Consider the following 15,815-nt stretch of genomic DNA (forward strand, 5'->3'; position numbering starts at 1 on the left):
ATCTAATTGAAAAAAATTAGTGTAAGGATCAAATTAAGAAAAAAATATAAAAACTTAATTAAAATTCTGTAAAACTACATGGATTAACAGAATAATTAAACCTAGAATATAATAGATAATAGATTAATTTTTTTTAAACCACATTGACATATTGTCATTTCTAGGTAAACACCATATTGGGCAATTAAGAAAAAAAAGGAGCAGGGACAAATGCGTCAATACGCAAACCTCATCCTCCCGCCTTCGTTCTTTCTCCCACACAAGCCTACAACCCCACACTACTCCAAACCAGAAATCTCGTCAGTCATCACTCTCTACTTGCTATTTGCTAAAACTCATGTCTCCTTCAAAAATGACATAAAATATCTCAAAACCCCTCCCCTGAAAAAAAAAAAAAAAAACACAGTTCCATTTCACGCACCACACACTTCGCAGTTCACACAAAACCTTCTTCCATGTCCCAAAATTAGGGGTTAAAAAAAAAAATAAATAGAAAAACCTCACTATCCCCCAACATAATGGCTACCATCTCCACATGCCTTACTGTCACACCTCATTCCCGCGTCTTCTCTCACTCCCGCAGTCCGCCCAGGAGCCCGGGCCCCTTTCTGCAAAGCCCGGGCTTCCTCCGGGCAGTCCCAAGGAGGCCTAGGGTTTCGGTGCCCGCTGTGAGGGCGGGCATCGATGTAGGCCGGGTTATCCGTCCCGGCGGAGCTGTGGAGACCGATAAGCTGCCGTCGGATGTGAGGAAGCGGACGATGGAGGCAGTTGACGCGTGTGGCGGGAGGGTGACAGTTGGTGACGTGGCGAGCAGGGCTGGACTAAAGTTGAATGAGGCTCAGAAGGCTCTGCAAGCTCTTGCCGCTGATACAGATGGGTTCTTAGAGGTAGTTTTTTGCTTTTTCTTTCTGTTTTTCTTTCTGTTGGGATAATGTTGTGTTTGTTGAAGTAATTAGTCTGTGAATTTTGAATAGATGGGGTTTAATTATTTAGAAGTTCCATTTGCTGATAAAATTGTGATAGTGGTGACCACTTATATTTGTTTTGCATGTGCATTTGTTAGCTGAGTGATTATATTATAGGCTAGAGTTCACAGTGGTTTTGGTGCATGGCAATGCGCCTGAGTGACAATCAAGACATACATGCATTGATTCAAGAAAATCCTGAAAAGCGATATTGACGGATAAAGGGAAAGTAGCTGGAGGAAGTGTTATTTTTATTGTTATATTATAGTTACTCATGTGATTTTGAGCTGGTTAAGTAAAATTCAAATAGAATTCCTTAAAAAATGGTGGCTACAGAATTCAATACTTAACTTTAAAGGTAATATATTTAGTTCATGTTAATTCGTGTGAACTGTAGTGGTCGAGTCATATTCGAACTGTAACTTTGAAGGTAACAGTTTCAGTTAATTTATATTGCAATCAACCATGTTTTGGTATTGTAGCCAAAAGGTATGAATAACTGGATGTTGCAAAGTTATCTCTGTAGATGTAAAATATTTTTACATGTGTAGGGTTTAGTGTGAACTTGGGTTATACTAACAAAACACTGGCTTGTTACTTTTGATCTTTAATCTTCCAAGTTTTTGATTGTGAGAGTACAATTGTGCCAAGATGGTCTCTGCAGGTTTCTGAGGAAGGTGACATTCTGTATGTGTTTCCGAAAGATTATCGATCAAAGCTTGGTGCCAAGTCGTTTAGGATTAAAGCTGAACCCCTTTTTGAAAAGGCTAAGGTATTGAAGTTGAAGATAGTTGTATACTCTGCTAGTAATTGTTGACGATATTATGATTGGTAATAGATGTTTTGGCTGTTTTATGATCTTTGGCTTTGACAGGCTGCAGGAGAATACTTGATAAGGGTTTCTTTTGGTACAGCATTAATTGCATCCATTGTTATTGTTTACACAACAATAATTGCTCTGGTTACTAGTAGCAGAAGGTACTTCATAACTTTAACATGAACTTACCCAAATGCTTGTTGATCCATATCATGCGAGATTGCTTCATGCATAGTTTATCAGGAACACTTTTGTGGTTCCCATGCAATAATAATGTGGTTTTAAGTGCAGTGAAGAGGACAATCGTGGAAGACGAGGCAGATCATATGATTCAGGATTTACCTTCTACTTTAATCCAGTAGACTTATTTTGGTAATTGTTTTCCTTACTTTGTTCCCTTTATTTGTTTATTCTTTTCTGCTTCTGTTGTTTTGGGTGGGAAGAATCCTATGTCCCGGTGTAGGACAGCAGATTGTTTCAATACCTTTTTTAACTGTATCATGTAACTGGTACTCAAAGTTCTGTAAACTTGCATGTTTCTTGTTGATGAAAAGGTTTTGATTCTTCCTATTGATATTTTATGTGCCCAAGTGAAAAAAAAAAGTGAAAAGAAGAAAGGCAAGAGAGAAGGAGATAAGGAAAATAGTAGAGCGGTTTAAAGATATTGATTTGATCAACATATGTATTTCTAATACTTCTAATTACATACACATAAGATATTGATTATTAATTTCGCTTTGTGTTGATTTGAGAAAATTGATCATTCAATACAAATGTTTGAGTTAATTATCTTGTTGTCACTAAGCATATATACTCTATGAAGTAGCACAATGCTTAGTAAGAAACCCATTTTTCTGTGCCTAACTTGAGTTGCTTCTGATCAAATTTTAAGTTGAATGCGATAAAATTTTGCTCCTATTCAGTTTAATCTCAGTTTGTAGCATGCTTAGCTAGTTTCTTGCTACTAAAAACCCAGTTTCTTTGAGAGAAACCTAGTGACAGATTGTTATATTTTACCATGGAAGGTACTGGGATCCATATTACTATAGGAGGCGAAGGATACAAGCTGATGATGAGAAGATGAACTTCATTGAATCGGTGTGTGTTGCAAATGAGTGAATTTTGTTTTATCCCCCTTTTGGTAATATTTTACTGTTTCTGACAGAAGGATTCTGCTGTTGTTTTTCTCTAGGTATTCTCCTTTGTATTTGGAGATGGTGATCCCAATCAAGGAATTGAAGAAGAGAGATGGAAGTTGGTAATAATTGAGGACTGAATTCAGTGGTCCGTTGCCTTTGATGGTTGAATTGTTTTTTGTTTCTTTTTCTCAATACATTTATTACATAGGTTATGTCACTGGATGCTACGCTATTTATATGATACACATTATTTATAAAATGCAAGTTCTCTGTTACTTTGTTATCTTTTTATCATCCACCTAACCATGTTTGCCTCATCTGATTGCTATTGCTATTTATTTTATGTGCAGATTGGGCAGTATATATCATCTAATGGTGGTGTTGTTGCAGCCGAAGAACTTGCTCCATATCTTGATATAGATTCTGTGCAGGGACTTCAGGTAATTTGTATTCCCGACTGTGGTATTTTATTAGCCACAGATGGAGGGTAGCTCCTTGATCGCAGAGTTTGTACTCTGTATTACATGTTAAACTGCGGAATTCCAAAACTAGAAAGCAACAACAGGGATCAACCTAAGTTGAATGTATACCAGATTCCACTCGGTGGCCCAGAACTCAAAATTTGACAGTGATATTTTTTCGATTCCTTTATCTCATCTTTCTCAGTTCCATCTTTCCCATTCTGGTGTGATGCTGGAGTTTTCTTCTCCATTTGTATGGTGCCAGCTGCTCCATCCTCTAACAAACACCTCTATTATCAGTCTATCCTTGTTGAGTGTTGTTTCTCCTTTCGTAAAATCTGCAGCTCTTTTATTCTTAGCCCATTTTTGCTTTGCTCTCTCATAAACTTTCTATATTTATCTATCAAAGATTATTGTGAATTTGTTAGGATCCCTAAACCTAAAATATTATTGTTAGGATCCCATTGATATATGAGTTAGGTACCATTAGTAAGTGCTTGTTTGGGTGCCATTAAATTGATAGAAAAAGATCTTTTTTCAATGAAAAAATAATTTTTTTTTTTATTTTTTAGTGTGTTTGGCAAATTTCTAGTAGTAAAAGTAAAAGTATTAGAAAAATAAAAAAAAAAACATCTTTTTTGAGAAGCTACAATTTCTAGTTACAATTGATTAGTTACATGAGTAGTATAAATGGAAGTTATAGGGCAGAGGGAAAGGGGTCTAGTCATTTAAATATTTGTGAGACTTAGGAGTGCAAAGGATCTCTCAGATATACCTAACCCATTGTAGTTCCATATCCAGAAATACTATAGACTTTTGAGGAAGGGAAAAGGCTTGTTTGAGTGAGTTTCTAAGAAAAGATCTTTTTTCGAGTTATCTTTTTTTAAAAGATCTTATAGAAAAGTAAAAGTAATTTTATGTTTGGATATCTCATGCAAAAAATCTTTTTATCTATCAATTATTTTTGGGCTTAACAATATAAAAGTACTTTTTTGTTTATTTATTATGTGAAAAACATCATTTTTTTAAAAAAGATATATTTTTTTTAATTTTTCTAGTGCTTTTATTTTTATTACTAGAAATTTACTGAACACTAAAAAATAAAAAAAAGATATTTTTTCATTGAAAAAAGATATTTCTTTTATCAACTTAATGGCACTCAAACAAGCACTAAAAAAAAAGAATTTGCATGGAACCCGTCCAGCCCACTTTTCTTTTACGTAACACATTTGATTTAAATTCATGACATCTTAAGTTCTTAACAGTAAAGAGTGTAATAGATCTCCAGTTGATCGACTTTCCTTAATTTGAATTAGCGTGTTAAGATTCTCAGTTGCATTTTGAATAAGATAATTTAAATAAAGGCTCAATTGTTTGACCTTGTGTTCTACTATACTACTATACTTTCTTATTAGCTGTATTGGGTTTCTTTTCTTTTCATTGCTTCATTTTTATGATATAATGTTTTGCTATGCTTACTGTTGGTGTTCTATTGACACGGTTTATTTGGTTGGTTCCAGGATGATGAATCATATATCTTACCTGTGCTTTTACGTTTTGATGGTCAGCCTGAAGTTGATGAGAAGGTATTTTGAGATATTGTCATAGAATGAAACATAATCATTTGTGCCCCTTTTCATTCCTTTGCAATGGTGTTTTCATGGTTATCTTTCCTACTTTTTTTAGTCCTTAAAATTTGAAAGAGCTCCCTGTTGTGCAGGGGAGGAGGCCCTGTGGGTGTTTTTGTTGGGGGGGGGGGGGGGGTTGGGTTATAAACAACAACAAAGCCTTGTCCCACTAAGTGAGGTCGGCTACATGAATCAAACGACGCCATTGTGCTCTGTCATGTATCATGTCTACAGAAAGACCGTTTACATGTAGATCTCGTTTGACCACCTCATGGATGGTCTTCTTAGGTCTTCCTCTGCCTTTCGCCCTTTGTCCATCTTCCATCTCATCCACCCTCCTGACTGGATGTTCTATCGGTCTTCTTCCCACATGTCCAAACCACCTGAGACGCGATTCAACCATCTTTTCCACAATGGGTGCTACTCCAACTTTCTCCCTTATATCTTCATTCCTTATTTTATCCAATCGCGTATGACCACTCATCCATCTCAACATCTTCATCTCTGCCACACTCAACTTATGTTCGTGCTCCCCTTTAGCCGCCCAACACTCCGTACCATACAGCATAGCCGGTCTTATAGCGGTGCGATAGAATTTACCTTTAAGTTTTAAAGGCACTTTTTTGTCGCATATAAAACCAGATGCGCTCCGCCATTTTGACCAACCTGCTTGGATCCTATGATTTACATCCTGTTCAATCTCTCCATTATCCTGTATGATGCACCCAAGATACTTAAAACTTTTAACTTTTCGCAGGATGTTTTCTCCAATCTTCACCTCTATATTGGAGTTTTCCCTTCTCAGACTGAACTTACATTCCATATATTCCGTCTTGCTACGGCTTATGCGCAGACCATACGCTTCTAGAGCTTCTCTCCATAACTCCAACTTCTTATTTAGGTCTTCCCTTGACTCTCCCATAAGGACGATATCATCGGCAAAAAGCATGCACCATGGCACAGGCTCTTGGATGTGCTCTGTGAGTACTTCCAAGACTAATGTGAAAAGGTATGGACTTAAGGATGATCCCTGGTGTAATCCTATACCAATAGGGAATTCCTCTGTCACACCACCTTGAGTCTTCACACTAGTTGTGGCCCCATCATACATGTCTTTAATTGCCCGAATATATGCGATCCTTACTCTCCTCTTTTCTAAAACCTTCCATAAGACCTCCCTTGGTACCCTATCATACGCTTTTTCCAAATCAATAAACACCATGTGTAGATCCCTTTTATTACTACGATACCTCTCCATCATCCTTCTTAATAGGTATATCGCTTCAGTGGTAGATCTGCCTGGCATAAATCCAAATTGGTTCTCTGTTACTTGTGTCTCTTTTCTCAACCTCCGTTCTATCACCCTTTCCCATAACTTCATAGTATGACTCATAAGCTTAATCCCTCTATAGTTTCCGCAACTTTGTATATCCCCCTTATTCTTGTAGATAGGTACCAAGGTGCTCTTTCTCCACTCATCAGGCATCTTCTTTGACCTTAAAATCTCATTAAAAAGCTTGGTTAACCAGTTGATGCCTTTTCCTCCAAGACCCTTCCAAACCTCAATCGGGATATTATCAGGTCCTACTGCCCTGCCATTTTTCATCTGCTTTAGAGCCTCTTTTACCTCGAAGTCTCGAATCCTTCGATAGTAGTTAAAGTTTTGATCTTCTTCCCTTGTGCATAATCGACCAAGGCTCGGAAGAGTCTTCTGTCCCTCATTAAATAACTCGTAGAAGTAGCTCTTCCACCTTTCATTAATCTTCTCCTCTTTATACATTCACAAATTTTTCTAGATACGGTTGCATCATATGAGTATTACTGTCCATTTTTGTTTTACATAAAACATTTGGTTCTTGCTTAGTTGATAATTCCTTTGCCTCCCAAAAAGTATAAAGTATTACCTGACTTCATCTGGGAATGATTAACCTTTTTGTACTTCCATTTAGAAAACACAAAAAACAAAAGCAAAATACTGAATTGCATGTTACTTGTTTGCAGGGAAATATCGTATATAGGTTCCCATCTCTACAGAGGACAGCTTCTCAAAAGGGTAAGCGGAAAGAATATGTTGGTAGAAAATGGGCAGATTGGGTTGGAGGAGTTGAGAAGTTTTTCAAGGAAAAAACATGGCAATTCAGGTTCTTATCTTTTGGTTTTTTCTTTGTTTTTTGACCTCAGGTATTCTCATATCATAAAGTCATAACAACATGCACAAATGTTCTATTTCAGTAAAACAAGCACATCAGAGAGAGCAATGGTTATTGGCCTGGGTGGCTTTAATCTGTTTGGAGTTATTATTCTTGGAACCATGCTGAAGTATGTTATTCCCTTTATGTGTTGGTTATGTTTTTTTTCTTATGTTTCTGCTTCTCACTTCTGTTTTTCATTGATCCAAAGAGATATGACAGTTGCACCTAGTAGCTTCATTAAATTTGTGGCAGACATCTTTCCGCTTCTTCAGGTATGATTAATATTCCAGTTTGAAATAAATTAAGTTCTTTGATTTCAGAAATGGATTCGCAAGTTATATTTTTTTGGTTTTTTTTTTTTTGAATTTATGAAAGAATTCTTGATGATGATAATTTTGAGAATTTGATGGTAATGTCTTGCTGTAAATTTAGTATTTAATTCCATGATTTGATGCTGTTGCTTAGAGAAATATTATTTAAGACTTAAAATTTGAGGGTAACATGACCCAAAAAGAAAAATAAAAAAGTAGTCTTAGTTCTGGACTCTGCAAATTGGTGTCGCTGGAAAACATCATGTGTTGACCATCGATGAATGCTTCTCTTGCCTTGCTATGGCTTTTAAATATGATATAAATTGAAAGCATTGAAAACGTGAAATTATTGATAAAAGATGTTTGAGCGTTTGACAGCTTCTTTATGCCCTTCTTTCACTACCAATATATATTTTCTTGAGCATGAGGGTGTTATTTTAATGTCTATTAGCATTGGTTTAGGTTTGCTGTCACAATAGATTGAATGATGAATTGATAATATTTTCAGATTTATGCTGGTTCCTTCTTTGCGATTCCCCTTGTCCGATGGTTTTTTATTAGGAAGAGGAATGCTGACATTGAAAAGAGAAATAAAATTAGGAAGCAGTGTGCAAAAGTACTCGAATTACCTGACCCTTCCCTGAGACAGAAGGTATGGTTATTCATTTTGCTCCCATGTAAGTTAGAACAACAATATATGATGCGCGAAACTGTTATCTTGCCCATATAGTATGTCGATAAGTGTTTTTTACATAAATTTCTATAATATAATTGAAATTCTTTTGAAGTTCATGAAGGAAATGTTGTAGCCGTTAGTGGAAAATAAATATGGATACAAGTTTTAGATTTCTTCTGTTTTTTATCCTTTGGTAACCATTGGCTACTATATAGTTTCTGAATGTTTCAATTGCCATTGTTACATTATGTTTCTTACATATTTTTTATCACATCCAATATGTTATGTGCGTTTTCTTGATATGCCCTTTTGTGATTTGAGGAAACCAATGAATTGGAATAGGAGAGTTAAATGATGTTTGTCAGCAAAGTTTCTGAAGGTGTTTACTCTGTACTCAACATAATCTCTCAGACAATTTCCTTTGTTTTCATTTCAGCTTTTCAGTGCTAGGGACATGGCCCAAAAGACAGTCATAGGACAGGATCAAATTGTGTATAGCACTGACAAGGATTTACTAGAGCAAGAGTACGAGGCTCGTGAATGGGATAGAAAATTTCGGGAGCTAGAGAGATCCGATTAAGATAAGATCAACTGTAAACAGGTAAATTTTCTCTAATAATATAGTTCTGTTGATGGCATTTGCATCATACTAGACATTTTGTTGCTTAAACTGATTAGTTCACAAGTTATATTGAAATTTCAGGCCATTGAAGCTCACATTTTGGCATTCATGAATTACCAATTGTAGCACAGCATCTATAATTCTGCCTTTTGTGGAACGATTTGATGCGCTCCCTGATGAAATAGCATTTTTTCTATGGTGGTCACTACAAGATATGGCAAAGAACTCATGAAATCTGCTATGATGATATTGCCTCCTTTTGCTGCTTTATTCACCATTTCATTTCATAATTTGATTGGTGAACTATACAAGGGGAAACTGCGAAGGGTTTTAATTAGGGGAAACGTAAATTAAAATAAGCGTGTCCTTTGTATTATGTGAATATATTTATTTTATACGTCAGAGTTGACGTTTATTGGTGTGTCCAGTTACAACATAATCAACTTGTATTATAATGAAGAACTTAATTCAAAAGGTAGGTGGCAAGATTGAGAAGAACACTATCATAGGTACAATGGTTTATGGTTTCACAATTGACCTTTCTTGTTTTTTGTTGGTATCTGTTTCTGCTTAAGGGATAATAAAATACTGAATTCTAACGTCGGCGATATTGAATCTTAAACTAGTTGATAAGCTTCTAACGAGTTATTTCTCAAGTGGGCAATAACTTCCTAAAGGGAAATGAATCTCGATCACAATCGATTATTGACAGAACGACGTATTAAAAGCGTCACGAACATTGAGACACTCATCCAAAAGTACACAAATATATAAATAAAATATAAAAAACCATAATATATTTTCAATGTAAATCCAAAAAAAACATTAAAATTTCAACCACACCAAAGTCGTTAACTCGTTATAACAGTAGTGGGAACTGTACCACTACCAAATCAAATCAATAAGCTTGTTATTTACCGAGTCTTTTGTCTCGGTTTTTAATTTTTTTAGAATTTGAATCCTTTAAATTTTAGATTTTTATTTTGGAGGATAACGTGAGATTTCTCATCATTGAATGTTTTTTCTCTCATATTTTCTCTTGGTTCTACCTATAAAATAAATGGTGATAGATTATATTTTATCCTTTAAAGTGAAATTCAAAATTTAGGTTCCAAATCCGGTTTTTTAGGACCCAAAATGAGGTTTTGGTGATCGAATATTTTTCTTTCAAAAAATGAAAGAAATGGTGTGAATTTTGATGGCTCTTTTTACCTATTTGTCATTGTTTTCAAAACTAATTACTTTTACTGTTTTGAAACTTATTACCCAGTTGCCATTCTTTTGCTATGGTGGCAACTGGTTTTTCCATTTGCTGTGGATTAAGTTTGTCACGTACTAACGACATCAGTGTGTAGATTTGTTAAACAGACACAAATCTGACATCATTAGTGGTGACGAATCTCAATCAGCAGCTGACAAAAAAATCAATTGCCACGGTGGCAAGAGTGATAATTGAGTAATATATTTCAAAACAGTGACAATTTGGTAATTAGTTCTAAAAACAGTGGCAAATAAATAAAAACGCTAAGTTCTGATTCACCAGAGCCCAAATTCAGCTTTCAGTTTGGACAGTTATGCCATATGACTGAATTAGACAAAACACGGGTTAGCAATTCATCTATTCAACTGGATGGTTAGGTTGATATTTGCAACAAATTATGAAATTACACAAGAAATATGTATTATGAGTTGCAAATAACATGCTCAAAATATAATCTTTCTTGTTTTTGTTGATATTGTCATATATAGTAGATTTAATGATGATGATGATAATTAGAAGCAGTAACTCTTCTAATTTTACTATAACAGTTTAGACGTTATTTTATATGTTTTAAATTAACAACATCAACAAACAGGACGGATCTAGAAAAATTATTATTCAGGATGGAACCAGCCAATCATGTCATGGCTCATGTTTGATGATGGTATAAAGAAACAATACAAATTTTTACTTGATGGTCAGGAAGCATTTTGCCTTATTGTTTGATAATGATAAATTGATATAAGATCAAACAAGTGGCTAATGGGTACTTTTAATTTCATGGGTGCTGTTTTCTATGACTTGCTAGACTCTCAGTACAATAAAATGAATAAATCCACACTTTAGCGGGAATTCACGGCCACAAAAGGGCACGAAGACTAATGCTATATTTGTTTGAAGGAATAATAAAAGGAAAGAAAAGGAAAGAAAGAAAAGAAAAAGAAAAATAATTATTTTTTATTATTTGGTTGAGGAGAAAAATAGAAGAGAAAAAAAAAAGGATAGATATCAATTTTTTTTTTTATTATTGGAAAGAAAATGGAAAAAAAATTAATTCTCTTTTTTTACTTTTAATATTATTCTTTTATTTTTTTAATATATTTTATAATATAAAAATAAAATTGTTTTTTTATAATATTTTTTGTTTTTTGTTTTTTTTATCCAAACACATCTAAAGAACATAAAAATTCATTCTATTTTTTTCTTTTTTTTTCTATTTCTTTCCAACCAAACATAGCCTAAAAAATTCACCTTTTGAAATTTGAAAAGTTTAAAGTGAAGTAATAATAAAAGAGGTTCAAATATTTGAAGATTTGAAAATTTTATTCAATTGAAAAGTGGTTGACAATACTATTTTTTTTTTCAATTTTAGTTTTGATACTTATTTTTGGGTTATTAAAGATAAATAATATTTGGATTGGACTTTTATTTGTATTAGGTTGAACATTAAATATGCTTAATAATTTAATTACTAGTATAAGACAACTATTTATTCTATCTTTTAAATAAAAATAAAATTATATGATATATAATAATTTCATACACTTAGTATTATTAATTTTTGTTCAAAAAAGTTGGAGGGGGAGGCCTATGCTTGGCCTCCTTTAGATCCATCTTTGACGACGACAATAATAATAACAAATATGGAATTTTGGAGGAGAATCAAATGACTGAAAATGATAATTATTATTAGAGAATATTGAGTAGTTAGTAGTTAAATAGTAGTGATTGATTGTTGTAAATTAATATTTATGATAATAGTTTGTAATGTTTTTACAAATAATTTATGTATTGTATTATATGACACATAATTTAATACACTAAATTATTATTTTAATTTTTTTTTGAGTTTTAATATGATATAAAAGTCATGGTATCTTTATGAGAGTATAGATTATTTTCTTTCGATGTAACTATTGTATTTTAAAAATAATAGTTATTTTAATATAAAAATAAAATAAAAATATTTATAATAGAATAAAAATAATAAAATATTTATTATTTTTATTCTATATTATTTTAGAATAGTTAGATATTTTTAAAATATTAGGTAAAATATATATTTTAAATTTTAATTTTAAAATTTTAATTATTTTTTATTTTTTATTTATAAAGACCGGATTAATCAATTCATTTAATGATCTACTAATTGAATTAATGATCTAATATTCTAACCAATTTCACCACCGATTCAATTCTGACAAGTATAACCATCAGCCCTGAGATGATGCATTATGTTATGTCTTGCGCAGTGCGCGTCTTTTTTTAGTCGTGTTAACTGTTAGGCACTAGATGTTGAAGTAACTGCATGATCACTATGACTGCGTTTGTTTTTAGAGACAGGACAGAACATGACACTGAAACGGAGACAATAGGACAGAGACACTAAAAATTATCTTTTGTGTATTGTGTTTGGATACGATGGACAAGACACTAATGTAATGTCTAGTATTATGTTTGGATACATATGGATAAGACTAAAATATTATATGAAATGACTAAAATAGCCCTGTAATTCCAAATTTTCTACATCAATACAAATTAATTTAATAAAAAATGAGAGTACGTAGGAATACAAACGGAACTTAAAAAAAATATTTGAAGAGGTAAAAAATTTTAATAAAAAAATATATTAGTATTTATATTAAAATAAAATTTATAAATATAATTATTTTATTTTAAAATTTATTATTAATATGTAGGAATACATATGGTTAAGATTAACAAAAAAAAATAAATTTGAGTTTGATTAATAAAAAATTTTGTTTAAGTTAATAAGCCGAATTTTTACATGAAAAAATAATTAGTTTTTGCATATAAAAATATATTTTTATTTAAAAAAACTAATTTTTTTTTTAATCTAAAAACCGATTTTTCTTTATAAAAAACTTATTTTTCTTTAAATTATATGAAATCAATTACAATTTATAAATTATTTTTTAGCATTTTAAAAGATCAATTTTACTTTTGCCAATATTTATCTTTCAAAAATTTTAAGATTAATTATTTTTGTTATTATTTTTATTACAAAACAAATAATATAATATAAGATTAAAATGGTATTGAAGTAAAACGATAAAAAAAAGAATTATCTATCTCCAATAAAAAATTCTACAGAAAGAAGAGAGTATCTGAAAAACAAAGAGATAGAGGAAGAATAGGAAGAAAAAAGTATCTCTGAACAACGCAATAGAAAAAATAAAAAGGGGAATTATTGGAAAAAAGGGAAAACAAAATTTATAAAATTGTCCGTGTCCACTATTCCAAATCCCGTGTCCATCATTGTCCTTCGTGAAAGAGTGAACACAAAAGTATAAAAAACTGTCTTGGAGATAATATGTCCACTGTCCATGTCTCTGCTTCTAAACACTTTTTAAACAAGTGTTGTCCATATCTCCGTATCCTGCCCCCGAAAACAAACGCTACCTATATGTCAAATTTTTTTCTTTTCTTTTTTTTTTTCGTTTTCTTACTTTTATAAATAAACAACAATAACATGAAAAAAGATAAAAAAAAAAAAACTTCTGCATAGTATAAACTTTGCAATGATGTGACGTGGTGTATATCCATATTGCATAGTTAACCATTGCCTTTTTAAGTTTCTTTATTTATTATTTTATTTAGTTTTTCCTGTTTTTATTTTTGTTGATCCAAGTTTGATTTTTTTTTTTATCTAAACAAAAATCTATCTGGAATTTTAGTAGTAAATAATGCCATCTCATTGTGATTCATTGTTTAAGTTAAAAAAATATAAGTATTATTTAAATGATCATAATTTGTATATAATATTCAATGATAATTGTTTTAAACGGATGTATTAATTAATGGTATAGTGGAATTAAGTTTTCATCCTTCTTTTTGTATAACTAGACTTCTAAACTCAAGATATCTTTATTTAAAGGTTAATTTTCACAAACTAATGGTTTTATCCAATATTTTCCATAACAAAATTGGTGGCGACTCCATTGTTTATATATCTATTTTCTTTTGTCACATTCTTGTAGTCCATTTTGGGCACGTTGTGACAATAATTTTTTTTTTCTTTTGTAACCACTGTATTTTTTTTTCATAAAGATACTTTTTTTCAGCACCTTTTTCTTTTTTTTTTTTTGCCATTGTTTTAATGTTTTCTTGTTATAAAGACTAGCCTTACTCCCCATCCGATCATTTCAGTTGAACAAATTAAAGTTCACCTTCATTCATCGCGGCACGTGCCCTTATGTGCCACCTGAAGTGTTGCTGGCGTTAAGTCTTCAGCCTCGTATCAATCCTTTCGTTATTTTTAGTAAGTTTCAAACTCAAGTGTTCAAATTCAAGTTGTCATTTGAGTTTGGGAGAATATTGAATAGTTAGTAATTAGATAATAGTGGTTGATTGTTGTAAGTTAATAGTTTATATTGCATCTATAAATAACTTATCTATTATATCAAATGACACACAATTGAATACACTAAACAATTTTTTTAGTCTTTTCTCTTGAGTTCTAAGACAATATCTGAGCCATAATATCATTTTTAAAGAGCATAAGTTATTCTTCTTTTGATAAAACTATCATGATTATCTTTCACAAAGATACTTTTCCTTCATGTCTTTTTCCCTTCTCTTTAGCCACTGTTTTGATGTTTTCTCGCAATAAAGACTAATCATTCTTCTTTGTCGCATGGTTCTAAGTTAAATGAGCTGAAGTTCATTGTCATTTTTTTCCACAAGTGACCTCATACGATGCCCAAAGTGATGCAGTTGTCAAGCCTTCAGCCTCCTTTCCATCCTTTCATTGTTTTTAATAAATTGCAAACTCAAGTTGATACTTGAGTTAGTTTGAAGGGGAATATTAGAGAATATTGAGTAGTTTGTAGTTTAAACATATTGATTGGTGGTTGTTGTTCAATATTTATGATAGTAGTTCATAATGTATCTATAAATATCTTATGTCTTATATCATACAACATACAATTGAATAATACACTAAATATTTTCTTTAGTCTTCTCTCTATAGTTATAATATGGTATCAAGGCTATATATGGTATCCTCCTTGAAGAGTATACATTTTTTTTCTTCCGATGAAAGCACCATATTTTTCTTTCACAAAGATACTTCTTCTTTGTGACTTTTTTTCTTCTTTTTTTTCATTGTTTGGAGCCTTTCTTACTATAATGACTAGCTCCTCCTTTCCACCGCATCGTTCTGAGTTGAATTAGTCAAAGTTTACCACCCTTCGCCACCGCACATACCCATTCGCTCCACCCGAAGAGCTGTTACCATCAAGGCTTTAGCCTACTACCCATCCTTCTGTTATTTTTAATAAGTTTCAAACTCAAGTTGTCACTTGATTTTAAGGAGGAATATTAGATAATATTGAATAGTTGGTAGTTAGATGTTGGTTGTTGTAGGTTAATATTTATGATAGCAATTTGTCATGCATTTATAAATAGCTTATATATTATATCATATGACACACAATTGAATACACTAAACCTTAGTCTTTTCTCTTGAATTTTAACGCGCTATTAGAATTGTGGTATCCTCTTTAAAAATCATAGGTTATTTTTCCACCAATGAAACCATCATTTTTTTTTTTTTTACAAAAATACTTATCCTGTGTGTCTTTTTCTTTTTCTTTTGCCATTGTTGTGATGCTTTCTCACCATAAAAAATAGTCTTTTCTCTCCGTTGCATCGTTTTGAGTTGAACGAGCTGAAATTCATCGTAATTTACCATCACAGACGCCTTCATGCACATCAC

The 15,815-nt window shown here is 32.2% G+C and overlaps 1 protein-coding gene across 2 annotated transcripts; it reads left to right on the forward strand.

Annotated features, from left to right (window-relative positions):
- Window positions 1-203: 203 nt before the first annotated feature.
- On the forward strand, window positions 204-9,306 carry LOC107625543 (Iron-sulfur cluster biosynthesis family protein). 2 transcript variants are annotated; one of them, XM_016328205.3, is made up of 14 exons: window positions 204-887; window positions 1,630-1,737; window positions 1,840-1,943; window positions 2,074-2,154; window positions 2,808-2,880; window positions 2,975-3,040; window positions 3,272-3,361; window positions 4,903-4,968; window positions 7,012-7,151; window positions 7,243-7,329; window positions 7,411-7,474; window positions 8,022-8,165; window positions 8,626-8,790; window positions 8,876-9,306. In XM_016328205.3, exons 1-13 carry the CDS (start codon window positions 519-521, stop codon window positions 8,767-8,769), a joined length of 1,536 nt encoding a protein of 511 aa, XP_016183691.1. In that variant the 5' UTR covers window positions 204-518; the 3' UTR covers window positions 8,770-8,790; window positions 8,876-9,306. The 2 variants fall into 2 exon arrangements, with proteins under 2 accessions (XP_016183691.1, XP_016183690.1); XM_016328204.3 differs by having other exon boundaries at window positions 8,893-9,306.
- The last annotated feature ends 6,509 nt before the right edge of the window (window positions 9,307-15,815 follow it).

The sequence above is a fragment of the Arachis ipaensis genome, chromosome B2 (assembly GCF_059453495.1).
Source record: "Arachis ipaensis isolate K30076 ecotype BB chromosome B2, ASM5945349v1, whole genome shotgun sequence".
In the NCBI taxonomy this organism is placed as follows: Eukaryota; Viridiplantae; Streptophyta; class Magnoliopsida; order Fabales; family Fabaceae; genus Arachis; species Arachis ipaensis.

Excerpts from the sequence above, each read along its gene's own strand:
- LOC107625543 (XM_016328205.3), top strand. The coding sequence starts at position 519 with ATGGCTACCATCTCCACATGCCTTACTGTCACACCTCATTCCCGCGTC. Across the intron at positions 1,944-2,073 it reads CTGGTTACTAGTAGCAGAAG|TGAAGAGGACAATCGTGGAA; the intron begins GTACTTCATAAC and ends TTTTAAGTGCAG. Across the intron at positions 7,152-7,242 it reads GAAAAAACATGGCAATTCAG|TAAAACAAGCACATCAGAGA; the intron begins GTTCTTATCTTT and ends GTTCTATTTCAG.